We start from the raw sequence: 21,351 nt of genomic DNA on the forward strand, positions 1-21,351 counted from the left end.
CATTGCTAATAAGACATTGTTATTTCACGTCACAGCCCAGCATTGTTATTTCAGGTTTTCTGCAGAAAATGCCACAATGTCTGCATCAGCTGCATTCATGTTTTAAGGTTATAAGTGTAATATCATTAAAGGCAGGTGATTATCTCTCTTAAGGAAGTTAGTTATGGATCTGAAAGAAGGACTAAGAGAACAAGTATTGCTGGTTAGCACCACTGAAATCAAATGTCACACATGAACAAAGAACTACCTTTTTTTCTTTAAGTATTTCCCCCTCTCAACTGAAGTAAGTGGTAAGATTTGTCTTCACTTAGAAGTTCCATCAACTTTCAGATGGAAATATTCTTAGCCAAATGAGTAGCAGCACATCTTTATGCATCAACAGCTTACATACTCATACCCACCTCATTTATTTGTCCTCCCAAACAGGAGTATGCTATACCAGAACACGGATTTATATCCAGTAATGCAAGTACTCTAAAAGCTTTCATCATATTTACAGGGAAAGCAACACCATCCCTCAGCATAGGCATGTTCTGAGTAAGACACAATGCACAAAAAGGTGTGGAATACGAAGCTTTTCCCAAGAAAAACATTTAGGTCCCTACTTTTTATGTTTGTATTCATATCACATTTGAAACCTCTCCTCCACGGAAGTGGCTGCACATGTCTGACACACATTCTGCAACTATTTTACTGAGAATCAGAGAGACTTAAAACTCATACTTTTCCCACATACAGAAAAAAAACCACAAACATTGAGGTAATCAAACTCAAAAAACATTACACAGAAATTCTGAAAATCCTTTTTATATTTGCCACTTTGCTCACTTACCTTACAGACACTTGTACTTGAGCTGTGCCTAAGTTACAGTGCAAGTAACTTTGGGTAAACATCATACTTGTCATGATGCCCCTTGAACAACTGCAGCACATCATACCAGAGCTGTAATGCAATTTGTGAAATACCCCTCTCCTTTCTTAATTTTAAATTGTTCACCACATTTGCAATTTATTTTGCTCCTCCTATTCAGATAAAATCCAAATAGTATATATCATCCAGGACTGGCAATAAGTTGTTCAACATATGATGAGTTCTGGCTGGTTCAAAGAAAAGTTTAAAAGATTCAAGCAAATATAAGTACTGAAAGAAGATTCACTGACAAATTATTTCATTACTGTCATTGCAACTACAGAATGATGTCTCATGCCATTTAAAGAGATAGGGTATGTACAGAGCATAGATAAGAAATGTCAAGAAACAGTTAAGCAAGGCTACATAGGGGATCACATCTGCATCCTGTCTGAAGACAGACACCATTTCTTCTGAACTGTTTCTTGAGATTTGGAATGAGCCTGCCTTACTTAAGCCACATGCCCCAGAATGTGCTTTCCCTCAAAACACTTGTTCAGATGGGATGATTAAAGACCATCTTTCTGTACTGGGATATTGTAATGACAGCAGTCATACATGATATTGTTGCCAACAGTAATGTGATGTTAGCAGCACCACTCATTACAGCTGCACTACATCACAAACAGTTTAAGGCAAAGGTATAATTCAAGCAACTTGATGTAACTGTCTTAACTGTTTTTACACCCTTCTTTCAGTTAGTAAAGAGTTCCTAAGATTGCCGGGAACAACCACCCTTGGTAATTATCCACATTACTGTGCAATGCACGTTACTCATTTTAAGGCAAAGCCTTTTTCAGCTGTGCAAACAAGAGCTCCCTTTTAAATTTTAACATGTTTTTTAAAGCCTTTCAGTAGAGATACAGTAAGAGCACATTCCCATTCTCAGTTTGGGCTTGGGCAATCCTTTAGCTCTGATTCACTGGCACAGGCCAGACTTGTTCAACCACATATGCTGAACCACAAGAGACAAAGAAACTGTTAATTTTTAAGTGTGCGTGTATCCTCTCAAGGATCTGATCAAGGTGTGGGATTTTGTCTCATGTTGCTACACCCACTAAACAAACACCAGAAGAGTATTCTTTAATAATACTTTTGTATAATTTCAAAAGGTTGTGACAACCTTTCCAGAAATGAACGGGTATCAAGTACTTAACTTTAGCTCAAAATAAATCCTAAGTATTTTAAGAGTTATCAGCTCCCTTTCTTTCTTCCTCACTTTCTTAAAGATATACTAAAAATGCAAGAGTAATCCAACCCTTATTCCACATCATTAGTCAATCTTCACATTCTTCAGGTAAGTCAAGTCTTCCTGTAATTCCATGTCATTTGCAAAAACATTTTTCTACATTAGCTGTAGTCAGTCCATTATGAAGTTAGCAACCATTGCTCCAGAACACACCTAAAAATCTTCCAAATTCCTGTTAAGTTGGTAGTGAATAAGCCAGGCATACCTTGATACAGTAACAGCTCAGCAGGTTAATGAATAACAGCAGCAGGTAGCAGAGGAATAATAGAAATCAGGGAAGACAAAAGAAGGAGCCCACAAGACTTCCACTTAATCTCATTTTACACTGGTAACATAGAAAAACATTTTTCTAATTACAAGCAACCTGGAGGTTTTTGCCAGAATGTCAGTAAGCTCATCCCACATATCAAGTCCTAGTTCACTCAAACCCACCTGAAAATTAACTCAAGTGGAAAGTCACCCCTACAAACAGAAGTGTTTGGTAGAACTTGGCTCAGAGAAGGTCTGTGAGCTAAACTATGTCTGTAATTAGAATTCAGAGACCAGACACACTGGCGTATCACTAAGGCTACATGGTGGAAGTAGCTTACTATAGAAACTTACGTTACAGAAAACAACACTAGAATGAAGGAAAGTACTTATAAAGTATGAAACTCAGAGATTTGTAACACGCAGAGATGAAAAAGCATAAAAGTCTGCAAGGAAAGAAAGTGCACCTGCTGGGAATCTTACTGGGAAGGGAAAGCACAGAGCCTAAGTTCTGGATATTGGCAACAAAGATGAAGGGACTTGACACAGCAGACAAACATTTTTCACACGTCGGGTATTCTTACATTTAAGAATGTAGAAATATTTTTTATAGCAACAGGCCAACACAAAAATATAGGCCAACTGAGGGAGCACATGGAAAGGGATGGGGAAATGAGCAATAAAATGGAATAATCATGGCACAGCCAGTGATATAGACTACTAGGAGTTCTCATTCTGCTGCCATATGCTGCATCTAATCCACTACAGCAGTCCACAATTACCTAGATCTACATTCTACATCACACACACAAAATACATTACCTACCTTTGGGTCCATCCTCCAAAGGTTGATGATAAACCGGACAAAACACTAACACCAGTCGTGGAACCTGCCTTCAATCTTGCTCTCGCACATCCCAGCGACACATTATGTAACTTGGCACCAATAAAGGAACACAAAAAGCAATCAACCACCCAAGCAGGAACCAGCTCAGTAAGTCCACATCTACTCATGAACTGGAAGACAATAAGCTTCACATTTAAACTCCTTACAGAGTCCTGGGCCTGCATGATCTGAAGTAAAGAAAACCTACCAGTCAGAGGATGGTACTCATTGGTACAGTTCAAGAATTAAAGATAACATGAGAAGGAAAAAAGCAGACCTGCAAACCTGCTATCATTTCCTCTTTAGTTATTCTGAATTAGTTCCAGGATTTGCAAAGATCCTTCTGTTTACTTCCCCCATGAGAAATGCAAGTTAATCCATTAAAACAAAACAAACAAACACAAACATTACGGAACAGATGACCCATACTAAAAGTTCTGGAAACACAGAGCACTTGTCAGGGTCTGCTGTTCATTCCAGAACATGACCAGCACTGGAAGAAGAAGTAACTATTGCTGCTGTAATTCTTAATCTTCAGTGAACATATACATTTTCTAACCAGCTAGCCAGCAGAATAAGCAACGTCTCATTTTAAGGAATTAATCAGCTAAATCAGTATTTTAAAAAGATTAAAAATAACAGTACCAGGAAATAGAAACCTACAAAGCTTTTGCTGTTTATCATCATAACTTTGCAACCAAGTATAGAGTTCCCATCCAACAGGACTAGGCATTTGAATTTTCTTTGGTCATCTCACAAAGCTTCTTAATATTTCACTCAGTCTAGGGGTTGCCAAGAAAAGACATCTTCAGTCTCACAGCTCATGACTGGAATTTCTTGATTAGTACAAAATATGGGTCAGCAGAGGAGGGAGGACATTCAAATTCCCCTCTTCCTTCCTGCAACTATTAAATTTCCACAGCGGAAGTAACCCAGCACTTTTCAGCGTAGCTGAATTCATGACAGTGAAGCTTTTGATGGGGTAAAACAGACTTCTGTCACATTCAAACCATACTTCAGTCCTACGCCTGACTGTGACAGTACACATATTATTCTTGTCTTCCTTCCCTGTCCTCACAGGAATATGCACAAAGATGAAGCAAAACTGAAAAGTGACAAACATGGCTGCAGAGCACATCACTTGCCCATGCAAGTCTCTGAAACTCTCTCCAGAGAGAGTCTGTCTCTTCTAGAGCACTAGAAGAGCGTTCCCTTACAGCACTCCACTGTTATTTTGGACTCCACTTTTATCACAAAACTTAACGTGTGTATCTCACAAACCTGGCTACCCAAAATGTAAGGCCTCATCCAAATACCTAGTGGAGAGACACTGCCCCTGTATTCTACAAGATAAGTCGGGGCAAATCAAAGCAACATAGGCAACCACCACCTGTCAGCTGCTTACATGAGAGCTTCTGCACACAGAGGTATCAGTGGCCACCTGTCACATTACCAGTGACAATCAAGCCACACACAACCTAGGAATTCCCAGCCTAGCCCATTAACTCCAGGTTGCACAGGATTCCCAGCAGAGCCTCTTACAGAAGTCCACGTCTTCCAGGTCACGGAAACCTCAGTTTAACCTCAGCCAGCCCTTCACCTAACCAGCCCCTAATGTGCTCCACGAGTGACACGAGGTGCAATCGCTCAGGCGATGCGGCACGGAGAGCATCAGCTGCTTGCCCCAAATTCACCCCGCAGAACTGAGCGCTGCTTTGGGCAGAGGTCACCTGTGTCCCAGGAGTACAGCACGCTGCTGCAGGACAGACCCAGAGCGCAAGACCTGTTAGTGCCACCAGCAGCCCTCACCAGAAGCCCTCCACACCAGCCTTCGCACTGGGCAGCACTCACCGAGGGACATTCACCCAACACTTCGGGAACAGCACCTCACCCAGAGCATCCCCCTCCCGGCACTGCTTCCCCCTGGGACAGGAGCGGACGGGAAGGGCGGCCTCTCACCTGGAGGAGCACGGCCAGCAGGACGCACAGGTACACCTGGTAAGGGCCCATCTGCCCCACCAGCGGGAACGCCTCCTCCACCTCCATCCCGCTCCCCGCCCGCCGCGCAGCTCCCACGAGCGGGCGCCGAGCAGCGCATCCCCGGGGCGGGGCGCGGAGCGGGCCCTCGCGGAACTGGAGCCCGGGAGGAGGAGGAGGGCAGGGCGGGAGGCGCGATGCGGTGCTCTTGCGCAGGCTCCGGGGACAGCAGCTGGGATGCAGCCACCTCCCTCTTTCCCGGGCGGGCGCCGGGGAAGCGGAAACGCGCTGGGCCTCAGCGCAGGCGCAGGGCCCGGGATTCCGTGGTTTGGGATGGGCGTGGGGCGCGCTGTGCGGGGCGAGGGGCGGCGGGAGAGCGCTGGCAGCGAGGCAGCGCCGAGGTGCCTCCGCCGGTCCGTCATAGTGAGGAGCGGGCTCGGCGCTGGGGAGGTGGGTGCGAGGTGCAGAGGCGATGTGCACCCCTCCTGAGGTCACACCTGGGCACAGCTCTTGGGAAGAGAAAGGGCACTGCACCCTCTGTTGCCTCTGGAGCCTTGGTTAGACCAGGGCAGCACGCTGGCCCTACGGGCTGGGAGGAAAGGCTGCTCTGGGTCCATGCCGGGGAGGTGGCCGGGTTTTGTGGCATTGTCCGTGCAGCAGCTGGGCTCCCATCGTCCAGTTTCATCCAACAAAGCACGGTGGAGTCACTGCGCGCTCACAGGTTTGCACCGGACCGAACAGGGTGCCTAGGAGCTGCACCCACACAGTGCACGCTGCTTAAGCTCCATCAGTTCACAGGCCAAAATGCTGACACACCTCAGCTGTGGGATATTCTGTAATGATACTTCACAGCCTACCTGCCGATAGTTGAAAAAAAAAAAAGGGGGGGGGGGGCGGGGAAAGGAAAAAAAAGCCGAATCTGAGATAAAGCTACTGTGTAGGTGCCACTAGAGGTCAGTTCTGGACCCACACAAACCTTACTGTTCTTGATTTAATGCACGGTGAGGACATGCCTCTCTCCATTACACCAGCTTCCACAAAACTGTAGTTGTAGTGTATTTTATGAAAAGAATTTTGAGAGCCTTCATTGTGAACATGGGGTAGAAGTTCTGGCTTAGAAGTAATGGGACTGGTTTGGGAAGGAGCATGAACTCTACTGCATAGAGAAAGGGAAGAGAGATAAATATAAGTGAAATAGTCATCTTGCAAAGTGGCAGCGAGCTTTTCATGGTCCATTTTCATGACGCCTTTACAATAAAGCTCCAGAAACATGAAACAACTTAGATTGTTGAGACTTTTTTTTTTTACCTAGTGGTACAGAGAAGCCACAGCAACATCTTTATGCTTGCAGGTTTTATTGTATGAACAATAGAAAGGAAGAGAGTTGTTGCAAGCTGTGACCTTTAGGACCATGCCAGAAGCCTGGGAAATAATACCATTTCTGTGCTGAAAAAATCTTGGCAAATCGACAATCATCAAAGCAATTTACTCTTAAAATGAAATTCACCTTTGCACTAAGCACTTCTTTTCATATTTGAGGCTTAGTACAGATTGATTAAAGGCAAAACAGGAAAGGATTTCTGAAATGTCAGGACCTTTCTGCAGTTCACCCAACTGCACTTGTCTCATTTTATTGCTCAGCTAAGATGTGGAGGACATGTCCTTGTGTTTGGGAGCTCGGCACTCTTCTCCCCATCTCCTCATCCTTCCCACTCTCGCCAGTTCAGCCACACTCTGTGGCAACCGCAGCTTTACTCCAGCTTGTCCAGCAGTAGGGAGCTTTACCATCAACACCAGCTCACCCTCAACTCTTGAGCAAAGGTCAGCAGACCCTAGGGAAGGAGGCAGTGCGTGCCTCCCCATCAGAGTTGTACTGCCTCCCCAATTGCTATGTGCACCCTGCATTCCCCAGGCACTTCTCATCTCTGTGTCACTTGGGACCTCCAGCACTCCTGCCTGGGGGTTTTCCTCCCTCTGCTCCCTGCTTGCTTACAGCCACCCAAGCTCCAGGCTCTGCCTGCTAGATGGGCACCAATTAAGAACTCTCAGCTTTCTGTGTTCACCTCCATGGGGTGCTGCCTTCCAGATGATGCTTCTGCTCTGCTCCTGGCACGCCTCTGCTGAAATAACACCTCTGACTCCCACAGCTTCCAGTCCTGACCATGGTGAAGTTACAGCATTGGCCTTACACGTACCAACACCGTGCAACAATGCCCTGTGCCTGGGGAAAACAGCTGTCAGGGAGCTGTCTCCTCTTCTGCTGCTTCCCAAACTCAGTCCAGCAGAGAACCATGAATTAAGGGACTGGAGCATCTGTTGTGTGAGGAAAGGCTAAGAGCTGGGGCTGTCTAGCCTAAAGCTTAGAAGGCTCAAGGAGGAGCTTCACAATGTGTGTAAATAACCTGATGGAAAGGAATGAAGAGGAGGAGCCCAGGCTCTTCTCAGTGCTTCCTTCCAACAGGACAAGAGGCAGTAGGGACAAGTTTAAAAACTCACTGGCAATGAAAAGCCACTGTCCCAGTGGCTTTGGAGGTCAGTTGTTTTGGAGAGGATTGAGTGCAATGTTTAGAGATTTCAGTCAACAGTAGCACTACACTCAGCTTAGCCAATGATCTGTCCTTGCTTGAGCCCTCAGATCTTCCCAGAGAATTATTGTCTGTGAAGTTCATTAATGTATAATTTGCCCCCTCCTCCTCCTTAATAATAACCATGTCAAATAAGAATACTCTTAATAATCCTGTCTGTGGGGATCTTTTCTTTTAATGAGAGTAAATCAGGCTTCTTACTCATCCGTAAATGTGGTGCCCCCTAGGTTTTTCCACATCGCTCCCAACCCTCATTCTGTTACTACTGCTTCATGGGTTTGTTGCCATTAGAGGCTTACACATTAAATTCATCTGGGCAACCCAAAACTGAGACAGCTGCGTGGCTTCTTTTTCAGCCTTTCTGAAATAATAGTTCCAGATACATTCTGCCCTTTTCTGTCTGTATGTAATGATGACCAAGATTCAAAGTACTAGATATATGTAAGTGCACAGGGATAACCCTGAGCTATGTTCCTATCTGGGAAACAAACAAACAAACAATCAAACAAACATAACCCACCAAAACCAAATACAAAACAAAAACACAAAAAAAAAAGTGAAATCAGATATCTTAGTGCTTTAGAGCTAAAAACTCATTTTGGTTCACGGATGTTGTGTTTTCAGATTTGCTATATTCCTTTGTAATAGATTCTGATAATAGCCAGTATCTTTTCTTTGGAAACACAAGCAATAGTAGTTTTAAAAAAGACCTTAAAAAAACTTTTGATATTCCCACCTTCTGGCTGGGGATTTCTTACCCATTCAAAGGTGTGCACACAAATTGTTGATTCAGCAGTTGGCACAGATGAGATCTCAAGAAGTTCTGTTCCTGATGGAGGAAGTTTCAGGTCATCCATGAGTGGATATTGTGAGTTAGATATGAAACTCTGTAGCCAGGCAGCTGCAGATGACAAAAGATAAGTGGGTTCAAGTGAAGGACCAACAAATACTAACAAGTAAAAAATTCCTCTGAGGTTTATGTTAAAAAGAAAAGACCTCTGACTCTGTAAAGTCCCCAGGAGACAAATTGTTCAAAGCTGATACCTGAAGGAAATATTTACCCTCTCTTGTGATACTCCTATGTAGGCATCAGGTTTTGGCCACAGCAAGAGATGGCATTTGGGCCAGAAAGGACATTTGCAGTCCTGTTGCCACTTTTGTGATCTTGCACTTCATCAGGTTCCCACCCCTCGTGGCCACCACCCCCCTACCTCACAGGAGGTTTCCACCACATCAGCTGAGGTGAGTGCTGAACACTGAATGGCAAAAGACTGAGGTCTAACTGCAACAGTGAGAATGGCAGCTGTGGGAAGAGTGGTGGAAATCTCTTCCACAAGGATATAAAAGGGTTGTGGTTCATAAAACCCATTACTATTAAACAGGCCCAACACTAAGAAGGGGTCCCTCCTTTAAGGTGAAAATAAAGTAGAGGTTCTCTTGATCTCCTAACTTCATCTGGTCCACAGCACGATGACAGGAGCAGAGGGTTGACAGTATCTGCCAGAATGCTTGCCTTTGCTGGCCCCCTGTTACGGAAAATGAAGATTTTTTCCAACCAGACTAATCAGCTGCTCGTTGCAGCTGGCTTACCCCATAATACTATGCAAAGCTAGCATATGGCTCATTACAATATACCCTGACTAAGTGTGCAGCCAAACAATCCACCAAGGCATTTTTGCTTCTCTGATGTGTTGTTTGCACTTTTTGCAAACAAAGCAACAAACAATTCCTTTGGAGGCACTTTTCAATTTTAGATGAGGCATGGGGATACTGAATTTTTGTCTGAACTGTGAATGATGTTAAAAGCTGATTCCCTATCCCTTCCTAGATGGACAGTTGTCTGTTGCAAGACAGATCCAGTTCCTGAGAAATCTGCTCACATATTGTGTATCTCTGGCAGAGGATAGTTGCTCTCAGGATGTCTCCCCTGGTCACACCCCAAAGTACACATCTGTGACCAACACCTTCTTGGCCAGCAGCCTCTGTAACTCTCAATCCCGCTCAGCTTCCCACCACTTGGACATTGCCTGCAGTGTCCGTCCTGGGGTGGGAGCTCTGCTTTCATCACAAACACTGTCAGGGGTTGCAGGCTGAGCAAAAGTGTTTATGAACCACACCTCTATGCTTAAACATAACTAAAATCTTAGACAGTAAAAAAAAAAAAGAAAAACAGGGTAGCCTTAAGAAGCAGGATTGGCCTCTGTGGCCTCCCAGGAGTGACTGGGACAGAGATAACAATGTTGAACATAAAGGTGAATGCTTGTGCCTCTAAATGGCTCTCTTGAACTGTTGAGCCCCACTGCCTTTGAGAGAACCCATGTGTTCTCTGTAGGCTCTTTTCTTTCCAAGCAGTCATCATTTGGCTGCAGTACTGCTCATAATCTTGACATTTACACCATTCATTCTCTGCCATATCACCAGCATGCAAAAGACTTGTTTGGACCGTGTCTCTTGCTCTGGAGACTGGGTTGAAGATCCCACAGAAGCAAGCAGAAGCACAGGTGGTTTGTCTGGCAGAGGCAACAGCACTCTGGATTTGGAGGCAGAGGGGGCATTGGGCAAGTGATAGCTTTTCCACAATTCTCTCAAAATGCAAAAATTAAGGATAACCTAATGGATTTCACCAGCTATTTCTATCCCAGCTGTGCCATGCAGTGCAGTCCTGGTGTTCTGCTCAGTATTTTTGACACTACCACCCCCTCCCCCCCCGCTGCAGGTTATCACAGGAGTAACTTATCTTACAACAGCAACTCCAAAATGAAAAATAAGGCTTTTGTTCTTGTCCTGCTCTTGCAAAAGAACTGTGATGATTTAGGAACACCCCTCAAAGAGGCAAGTGTGAAGACAGCCAGACACCAGACAAGTGCTGCTGAGTATAAGGTAGAAACTCATAGTCAAAATGATCCAGAGTTTGGAGACCTAGAAGCACTGTGGCAGATGAGGCAATGCTTTTTGGACCTGATGAGCAGGCACAGACTGCCAGGCTCTGGTTCATACCAGCTCAGGGCTATCCAAAGTGTGAGCCAAGGAACGATGTAGATGTACCTTAGGCTTCTGCACAAAACAGAGGAAACAGCCATGGATGATGGGATTCTGTATATTTAGCTCTAGATATGGGAGGAGGGAGATACTTATTATGTGAATAACTAGAATTCCACAAAGAGGTTTTTTAAAGGTAGTAGTAGGGCATTTCTTCAGCAAACAGATTTGCACCTTGGGAGAGTTCCAAAGACACAAAGGTCTTGTGGACTTTCTTTCTCCAAAGAAGTAGTTCTCAAAGCAATGTTGCAGAGCATCTACAAGACATCTGCAAGGGAAGATGCTCACTTAATAATACCAGGGAAAGGACAGTGACACAATCTGGGCTTTGCAGCAAAGAATGCTTTTAAAACTTAACCAGCTAGGCAGTGGAAAAAGAGAATTCCAGGTGCTTCCCATTACCCAAGGAAAAAGGCAGTTTCAAGTCATCCTTGTGTTCCGACATTGCAATTCATTTATGGGTGAAAAAAAGACACACAGGGCACCGTTTCATAGCAAGGAAAGCTTTTCACCACAAGGCTATATCCCCAAGTGCCACTTCTAGATGGTTTTGAACATTTCCAGGTCCCTGGGGTAGCCTGCTCCAATGGCTGACCACCCTTTCAGTGAAGATTTTTTCCTAATATCCAATCTAAACCTACCCTAGTGCCACGTTTCTCGTGTTTCTGCGGGGCACCCTCAGCAACTGGCCCTTAGGGAAAAAGAGCTGGGTGGGAAGACGGCAAAAGGGAGCCCCTCTGTAGCCGGAGGCGCCCTCCCGGCCCCCAGCTCTGGCCCGACGCGGGTGAAACAAATGGGAGGGCGGAACCCTTCCACCCAACAGAAGGCAGGCACCGAGGAAGATGCCTAAATCTCTTTTCAGGACGGGACAAAACCCATCAATAAATGAACAGCTGGCGGAGGTTCCCTGCGCGCCGGGAACAAAGAGCGGCTGCGGCGCCGGCGGGGGCCCGCAGGGGGCGGCCGAGCGCCGCCGCTCCGGGCGAAGGCGCGGAGGGGCGCGAAGGGGCGCGGAGCGCTGCGCCGCTTTGGAGCGCTGCTCATTGGAGCCGGGCAAGCCGCTTGTGCAGGGCGGCACTCGGGCATTAGCCCTCTTGGCGTGTCTCCTGAAGCATAGGGCATGACAGCAACTTGCACATCTTGCTGCTTAAATGTGCTATTTAAATAAGGCACGGCTGAAATCTGGGGTTGGACGCTGTAGCCTGGATTAATCTTTGTCAGAATATGAAAGCAGTCTCGTCGGATGTTTCTGGCAAAAGATATGCAAATTTGCCATTCAGACTTGTAAAGATCTAGTTCTTAATTGCTATGACTATTAGTCACTGTGCCCATCACTACATCACACTATACCAGCATGGAGCTGCAATATACAACAAAGCCAAAGAACATTTTTCTACCAGAGGTGAGAGCAGCAGCTGCTCTACAAAGGGTTGACTTCCTCACCATGGCAAGGATAAGTACCAGTCTTACCAGTATATTGTCTCTTGGCCATGATGGTCACCTTTTCCAGACTGCTGGGGTGGTTTAAATTGCCATAATAGGTACAGAGTAGCTGCAAAATTTGTGTATGTGGGCAAAACCTAGGAGAAGGGCAGAATGCGACCCTTCCCAAGTCTAAATCACATAGCTGAATTCCTGGAGGTAAATGCATGTGGCAGTTTTATATATTTTTAAGTCTCTCAGCTACTGCACAGAAGCAAATTTGTCTTGAGTTAATGTAGGCTGAATGGGAGAAATCCTTTCAGAAAACTGAAATGGCAGAATCCAAGTCTTATGCAGCAAACTCAAAGACTTTTAGAAAATCTGGATGACGGTAAAATCCAAGAGTCATCCTTGTCCTCCAAATAGAGAAGGATTTCTCTACATTAAAAATACATGATCTTCTGAATCAGTGCGTTCTAGAGGAATTCAAAATATATTCAGGAAGAGGCAACCATATTTCTAGTCTTTCTGGATTTGTATGATCAAGGAAAGGGAGATCTTATTTCCAGTAGTATTTCTATCCTGAAAAAATTTTGGGTGATTCCCTGAACAAACTTGGTGACTCTGCTGCATTCATTCCAGGACAGTTGCTGTACTTTGTAGGTCTGTTGGAAATGTGGATGCCTCTCCAAAACGTCATGTTGCTGTTCCGGGTGGGTTTCAGTAAAAGTTGTTACGCAGCTCTTTGGTGTGGGTTTGGATGTCATCTTCAATCCAGAGTCAAAGGCTATGGATGTCCGCACTTCAGTTCCTGTAAGGTTCTTATGGCCCCAGGGAAAGCCCACTCTACCTATACTGGCCAGGGCGGGCTGTCTGACTTTGAAACGAGCTCGTTCTAAGACCTGACTAGTCCCATTGACCCTTGCCGATATCATGAGGTACACACCTCATATAGAAGTATCTGTAGTGTGTCTCAATAAAGATCAGTCCTGTCTCTGCCACCGAGGAGTTGCAGATATCAAGGGAAGACTACAGGAAAGGTGGAAAGTATACCCCAAGGTTTCCCAGGCCCCTTTCCAAGTCTTCTTGCAATGTGTGGCTGGTTCAGCCACAGCTGATGCCTTCATGACTAGTAAGTAGGTCTGGATAAGTTCTCTTCCACTGTCCAGTCCCCTTTGGAAGTTCTGCCCGCTCTTTTGTTCACTGTGTCTTGCAGCAAGGATTTCCAGCGTGTAACTGCATGTTCTTTGAAAAAGGACCTCCTGTTTTTATCTTGACACTCGCCACCTGCCAATGCCTTATTCTTCATTTGGTGAAATTGGAGGAGATTTTGCATCTTTCATGCCACTTGTAGTTCTGTAAACTTTCACAGAATCACAGAATGGTGTGGGTTGGAAATGACCTTAGAGATCACCTAGTTCCAACAACCCGTCATGGTCTTCCACTAGACCAGGGTGCTCAGAGCTTCACCCAACCTGACCTTGAAAACTTCCAGGGATGGGGCATCCACAGCTGCTCTGGGCAAGCTGTTCTGTGCCTCACCACCCTGAGAGTAAAGAATTGCTTCCTAATATCCAATCTAAATCTCTCTTCTTTCAGTCTAAAGCCGTTCTCCCTTGGCTTTTCACTGCATGCCCTTGTGAAAAGACCCTCTCCAGCTCTCTTTTGGGTTCCCTTCATCAGGTACTATAAGGTGCTCTGAGGTCTCCCCAAAGCGTTTTCCTCTGCAGGCTGAACAGCCTCAGCTCTCTGAGACTGTCTACTTTGTTACATCTGCTATTCTTTTGGGACAGTGCACAGAAGAAGAACTACCTGGGAAAGCTCCTCAGCTGGAAAAGCAGGGAGAAAGTGCATAAAAGATTCTCAGATGTGTGATTTTCTGTAACCAGCTCCCAAAGCACTTCTTTCAGTCCAGAGCTGGATGTTTGGAGCAATCTGATTTAGGACTGTTGATATAAACGAAGTAAAAGCTGGAGAGCACTTTTGCTGCCAAAGGTGGCGGTGGTGCTGAATTTAAGCTATGCAGAGCCTTTGCATCTACAGACTACTCAGAAAAGTTTGCAGGCAGTATTCCTGCTCGATTTCCTCCCTCTGTGGGAACTCTGGCCTGTGAGAACAACCCATCCATCTGAGTTTGGTCTCCCAGTCTAATTCTTTCTGTTAATAACAGGAAAGCAGAAAAGGTAGATACGCATTTCTTCTCCCCAAAATCTGGTCATCTACAAGCTGTACTTGTCAGCTGGTCTCAAACACTCCAATTCTTGATGGGATTGCTCTTCTGATCCACCCTGAGACTGATCTCTGGGAGACCTGTGTGGAGCCAAGGGAAGAAGTTTCCTGTGCAGGGGACAGTTCACACAAGCAACTATATTAGACTCTGGTGACAAAAAACATCAGTAGGAACTGACATCAACTCCAAGCCCCAGCAGTGAGCAGCAATAGAGAACTTCCCATCTTCAGTTTCCACAGTTGACATTCAAGGCCTGAGGACTCCTCTTGGAGACTGGGTTCATTCTCCATCACTTAGCTCATCATTGACTCAAACTGCCAAGGAGGACATCTGGCAGCAAAGGGAGATGGTGCTTTTTCTGAGGTGGAAATACAGTGTCTTTATTAGCAGCTGCACTTAGACTTCTAACTAATTTCATCTAGGCCACTGAACAGTTGGAGAATGACAGCAACTCCACTGAGTTTTGAGGGTACAAGTGTACCTAAAGGCTTCAGCTGTATTAACATGTTTGGCTACTGTGTGACAGATCTGCCGTGGGGTATGAATTCAGGGATGGCATTCTAAGAGGAGCTGGCATTTTTGATCGGTTCGTTGGTCACAACACCTGAGGCAGGAGTTTACATAAGTCTCAGACCCTATTTCCAACGCCTTTAATGATTGCAGTCACTGAAGTGCGTTGTGTCGAGAGGGCAAAGGCTCCATTTGGAGGGATAAAGGAAGCACAAGTGTGAACAGCTGCGCTACTCTTCACTGGGGCTGGGATATCCATCCTAACCCCAGGGTGGGCAAGAGAAAGGGCTCCAAGCTTCTCAGCAGAGATTAACTTCCTCACTGCCCTTCCAGTTTATTTTTTAAATCCTCATATGTGAGTATGGGGAACTGAATCCCACCCTAAATTACCAGCTGCCCTAGGGGCTAGAGTGGAGCAAGAGTTCAAGTCAGTTTTAGGAGTTTTAGGGAAATGGAGGCTGTGAGCAAAGCTGATTTTTGTAAGCTCTGTGAGATGCACAGGGAGTCAGCAGCAGTGCTGGAAGATGTTATGAGATCTTTTTCCAGATACAGTTGTGAAGTGGACTGCCACTATTGCAGGTCTTTTTGCAAAGACTGGGCTGGCAACATTCCTGCAAGGAGGAGACCAAAGGTAGAAAACTCGCAGTAAGTGTAGACACATTAGGACAACAGAGATCTAGGAGCATAAAATAAAGTCCCTACAGGGATTTGGATTTTAAATAATTTGTGAAAGGCACAGGGAGGCAGATGGGTTTTAAACAAAGATGGTAGGGACGAGCTCATTTCTTAATCAAAGAGTATCCTGATCCTGTTGATGCTTCAGATGTGTGCCGCGTTTTTTATACCAAGTGGAAAAAGAAACCCGACTTCTTGGACTTGCTTTGCTTTCTGTGAAATGTGTTTCTAAGGATCAGTTTATGGAGCTGAAAGAGATGCATGGGACATGAATGGAACATGGTGCAGTGAAGCTAACGCACTGTAACATTTCCAGTACTCTGAATTGAGTATCTCTGCACGGCACAGTGTGGACCTGGCAGTTCATTCAAAACCAGTTCACAACTCTTGGACTTGGTATGCACTTGCATAACAGACTCAGCCATTCTGGCCTTGCTGAGTGGGACTTTGATTGTTGTATCTTCACTGAGCATTTTTTCTCAGTCAAAAATTTCATGTCAGTTCAACCCTGTTCCATTCAAGTTACAGTGTTGGGAGAGGGAAAGCTACCAATGTTTGCTTTCTGTACCAAGAACAATAATGTTGGAAGCACTAATGAAGAGTAGGAAGGGTGTTTTCATAGAAAACATGTTGCCTACGTTTCATCTGAGAATGCGAAAAAACTGTGGTTGCCAGCTCTAAACTTGACAGGTTGCTGCCAAAACAGAAGCATTGCCAATAAAAGCAAGGAAAGATTTGCTAAGAATACAGGCAGAGCTGCTTTTGCTCTTCGTGAGTGGAGAACAGTTGGGAAGTGATTAGTCCACAGTGCCACTTGAAACAACTTTATCATATGTGCCATATGGACTTCAATACAAACTTCTCTATAGTTTAATACTTGCTAATAAAGAAATCAACAGAAAGAAGTTAAGTGAGAAAAGTTACATCTATGTCTATGTAAACTGAAAGGGAAAAAGCAAAAATGGAAATTGAGATGGGTTTTTTTGGCAGAGATGCACTGCTAAATCTACAAGCAAATAGTCAAGAGGTGAGAACCACAGATTTGCTCATGAGGAGGACAGGAAACCTAGCAGTCAGCCAGCATGGATTAAACACCTTCAGAAAAGGGAATGCAACCCTTGATGTAAAATGCAACACCCCCTTCTTCAAAATTTGCTGTAACTTTAGTCATCTGACCAGAGTCCTGTGTTCTCCTCTGTCATGTTCTGGCCCATCATGACCACTTAAATTACATTACCAGTTACATTACATATTCATATTATGTGTCAGTTAAGTCATATTCCTAATACCAAAAGAAGGAACCACACTCCATACTTCAGACAAGGATCTATATTTTCAGCTGTTTGAAAAATAGCTGAATAAGGCTTGCCAATTGAGACTTGCTAATTGAGTCAACTGAGAGCTGTGATCAGAGGCAGGGCAATCTTATACAGAAACCAAAACACTCAAGGAACTCAGTTCCTAGATTTTAGGCCTGGGGATTTAGTTTTTCTCTAAATCAGGAAAATCTGGGGCCAGATCTAAGATATTTTCACCCCACGCGTCAGAACATACCTTTGCCACCCCATCCATCTGTCCATCCACCCATCCATCATTAATGCCTCTAAGCAAGAATATTTTAAATACACTCATAAATTGCTGATTTCTTTGGAGTTCCAGTTGGGATAATTTATGTTTCATTTCCAGTTATCTGTAAATAAAACATAAAAGCTACAAAGACACCAAAGGAGAGGAAAGGCAGAAATGGAAGAGACAATAGTCAAGAGAGATTTTCAGATTCGATTAAAAGAAATTTTTCCTTAATTAATGCTACACCAAATTCATATGAGACATTGGGATTTTTTTAGATTGAAAAGTTTCTTGAAGCAATTTGAATTTGCATTTTGAAGTTTATCCCATTTCACATCAACTGAACATCCTTGCACCACGTTCAGCATTTCTAAGATCTATGCATTTACCTAGTGTTAGTCTCAGATTATCCAAGCAGCACCAGACAAGCCATTTCACCTCTGTGCCTCCATTCCTCCCCATATCCTCCAAGAGGAACCAGAGTATTCTTCTTGCCTACCTGCCAGGATTTTCCAGAACCTGCATATTTATTTTGTCACTGATCCAAAAACTACTTAAGGTCAATGCAAAGATGTCAACTGATTTCCCTGAGCTTTGCCTGAGTTTATAAATATATTCACCCTGCAGCCTTTGGACAAGTAACACTATAAAAATGCACTTTTGGTACTACTGCATCTTACAGTGTCTTCTGTCCCTTCTTTAGCTGGCGATAGTCCCAGAGAAGACAGACTGAGTGAAAGCCAAGTGTCAAGCTCCAGATTTCACCCATTGTCTTCTAAAACAACTGAGTTGTAATGCAAATTGTTCTGCTTTGTTAGAAATGAAGTGCAGCAACTCAACAGAAGTGTTTATTCTCAGGGATATTTCTTGATAGACAAGCTGCATTGCACCCAGGCGGAGAGATTTAGCTTTTTGTTACATCCTCAGCGGTGCAAGCTGAAAGGGAGCTTCCCTAGTGAGCAGAAGTATCCATATTTCCTAAGCAGGGAAGGCAATGACAGTTTAAAGCCAAACTCCTGTCAGACAACAGAAAACCTCCCGTTAGCCTCAGAAGTGCCCAGATTTATCTAATGAATCAGCAGCACAGGCAGGGAACTGACCCAAAGCTCACATAAGCAAGAATAGCTCTGCAGATTGGCCCCATGACTCTGCTCCTTCTTTTAGCATTGTCTAAACTCCTTGCATTCATTTAGCCATGTTGATGAATGGTTGTCGACTTTCGCCATTCATCAGTGCTGAGGCTGGGAAACGGCGAGGAGGCGCTTCTGGCCTTTTCGTTCCCGTTTGGTTTAACACTGATCTGCTGAGGTCTCTGTTTAGTGCTTAAGGCTCTGACAGGAATCTTTCTGTGGTGAAGATCCAGCACTAGTTAATACTGGAAAGGAATCCCTCCAGACAGAGAAATCCCACAATGCTTCCTCGGTGTCTCCCGGGCTGTAAGGGTTTGCCTCTTAACAAGATCGCGGAGATGAACAGATGTGCCCTGACCTGAAAATTCTCAGCGTTTTGATCAGTGTATTAACACACAACACTTGAATTGTCAAAATCATTTACACCTCCAAACACATTCCTTTTGCCAGGCAGTTTGAAGAAGTGTGTTGAATGTTTAAACAAAGGCACTGACCTGTATGTGAGACTTAGCAAGCTCCTTGGATCGCTCACCCTGTAATATTGCTTGTCAAAGCAAGACAGAGGTAGGAGTTCCCAAGTCTGAATTGCCACTCTGGGGTCACACAATACACAGCAGGCATTTCTTTCTGGCCTAGAAGTGGTGTCACATGCAGAGAATCCTCTGTAAGCTCATACAAGTGCACCATGTCAGGTGGATAAGCAGGGAAGGTCAATTATGCCACTCTACAAGGTGTTACCCAGGGTTGGGCAAGAGGGGCAGTATTTATGGTCAGATAAAGGTCAGAAATCAGTTTGGTTTAGGGCACATTTCTGTGATCTGTTAATAAGCAGGATCATCTTCAGATCCTTTTACAACAGTGTGTTGCATCATGCTTCCTTGAGGGTTGAAGGGCAGAGGTTGAAGACTTCAGTTTCTGTAGCCTGGGATATTTTGTAGAAGCTGCCAATATCTTATTTCTGTCTGTCAAGTGATCTACCAAAGCCATCAGTGCATCTTGGAGAGAATCCAGGGAATAAGAAAGAAATGGGTAACAATAACTCATTATTAAACCTGGGCTGTTGACTCCTTCCACCAGTGAATAGTTTAGATATCAGGGATCAAAGGCATCGCTTCCAGCAGGAGGCATTTGCACACACATCTGTTTGGCACTAATAAAATAGCTGCTAGACAAAGTGGAGACTCCAGCCTTTGAAACCTATCCATCTGTTGTTTGGGGCTGAGGGCTCACAGTTCCTTGGGCAGCATTTGGAGTGATATTGAGGATCCAGCAAAAGACATGCTTTCTGATGTAGCAGTCTGTGTCAATGTGGGAAGGAAATATTGGAGGAATTGCTAAGTCAGTTTGCACATGTATTTTAATGCTATTTGTAAAAAGACATCATCCCTAAGGAGACTTCTCTTTTATAGCTGGAACCTTTTTGGTTCTTACCAAGTGAGCTTGTGGCAATATAGAAGAGGATGCAGTCCTGTGATATCTACAGCAAGAATGGGACTACATGGAAAGAAGGAAACTTGCAGAAATGGTCCAAGGGTAGTCTGCTTCAAGTCTCAAAATTATGTGCCCTAGCCTGCAAGGAAGTGTTCCTGCTTTGACTTTTTTATCATCTTTGGTTATGGGGCACATGGACACAGAAGTCAAAGTTATCCCTTTCCACATCTCACTGGAGTAAAAGGTGAAGTAGTGAGGGAGATACACTTGTTGTGGGTAAACACCCATACCCCCATGATATGGGGAAGCCTGCAATATATTTGGTGAGTACAGTAATCCCAGTGCAATAAGAGCTGAGAGAGCTGCTTTTAGGGAATTTACAATGTATTGGTGCTTATACAATCATACCATGCATAATAAACATGAGCAGAGAAGAAACACTATCAACAACAAACTCTCAGTGAGCCCCATTAAAAATCCCTGCAAGTGATCCTACCTGTGGACAGAGAACTCCAGCTTGCCCAAAGACACAAACCCAGGGAAAACTCAGGGAAAGAGTAGCATGGGCTGCTGAACTGAACAAAAAGCAGCATCAAAACAGTGGCTGATGTAGAAGAACATGTGTATTTGCTAGAGCTAACAGTTTTCATGAAGCAGGAAAGCCAAATAATAAATCATATTCCAGGACACATCCCACAGAAACAATTCAAGAGACAAGGTGGATAATATACAGGTCATGAGCAGGTGTGGAAGATGCTGGAGAAGCAGCACCATTTCACTTCCCAGTGGGATCTCTTCTGCAGAAGGAAAGCACAGCTGTCTAATGAATGGTATGGTACATAACACAGACTTCCAGTGCAAAGGATTTCTGTAGTGTGACAACAGAGCCAGGTAGATTCACATATGTGAGGCACGTCTCTGAAGGCTGCCATTCAGCTACCATTGTAGTAACTCTGCTCAAAGATCAATGACCAATTTGATTTCTGCTGGACTGCTGACCCAGCTGCCATGCAATACTAACAAAAATGATAAGCAGGAAAATGAGCTGGGAGAAATACATCCGTGTGCTGATTATGCATTGGCCAGTGGAAGGTAAATGCAATTCATAGTAGAAAATGCATTAATCTGTACAAGAAACAGCAACCTATTGTGTGCCTGAAACAGCTAAACACATCTTGATCTCAGGAAAGATTCAAAGAAAGCAACAAACATGCTTTAGAAGAGTCAAGAACAGACCCACAATAGCAGGCGAAATTTCAGTATTGATGTGTGCAGTGTACTAAAGCAAGGTTAGCTGTGTACCAACATCTCCCTAAAGGTTGTAGACATCATGACTTAATTTTCTCTCTAGACCTACCACAACAAAGTCAGGCCATTTCTCCTGAAAACAACTGGAAATCTGGCTGCTTTTTATTGCTATGGATTTGACCAAACAGGACATGCCTGACAGCACCAACACAATACCTGTCCAGGAGCAGCAGGATGGCTT

The 21,351-nt window shown here is 44.4% G+C and overlaps 2 protein-coding genes across 10 annotated transcripts in view; one reads left to right on the forward strand and one right to left on the reverse strand.

Annotated features, from left to right (window-relative positions):
• Positions 1-6,144, reverse strand: part of SLC22A15 (solute carrier family 22 member 15) — a 47,880-nt gene extending 41,736 nt beyond the window's left edge. For 6 of the 7 annotated variants that reach the window (XR_010079947.1, XR_010079948.1, XR_010079949.1 and 3 more), the window contains exon 1: positions 5,254-6,144. Coding sequence is in view for 4 of the 7 variants with exons in the window: in XM_063394072.1 (XP_063250142.1) it covers positions 5,254-5,340 (87 nt within the window). In the remaining 3 variants the exon portion in view is untranslated. Of the gene's footprint in view, positions 1-3,234; positions 3,361-5,253 lie in introns of those variants that run through there. The other variant, XM_063394074.1, reaches the window with a different exon arrangement.
• Positions 4,105-21,351, forward strand: part of NHLH2 (nescient helix-loop-helix 2) — a 50,968-nt gene continuing 33,721 nt past the window's right edge. For 2 of the 3 annotated variants that reach the window (XM_063394082.1, XM_063394083.1), the window contains exon 1: positions 4,118-5,292. The gene's annotated coding sequence lies outside the window, so the exon portion shown is untranslated. Of the gene's footprint in view, positions 5,293-21,351 lie in introns of all 3 variants that reach the window. The other variant, XR_010079950.1, reaches the window with a different exon arrangement.

This window comes from Prinia subflava, chromosome 3 (genome assembly GCF_021018805.1).
Source record: "Prinia subflava isolate CZ2003 ecotype Zambia chromosome 3, Cam_Psub_1.2, whole genome shotgun sequence".
Lineage (NCBI taxonomy): Eukaryota > Metazoa > Chordata > Aves > Passeriformes > Cisticolidae > Prinia > Prinia subflava.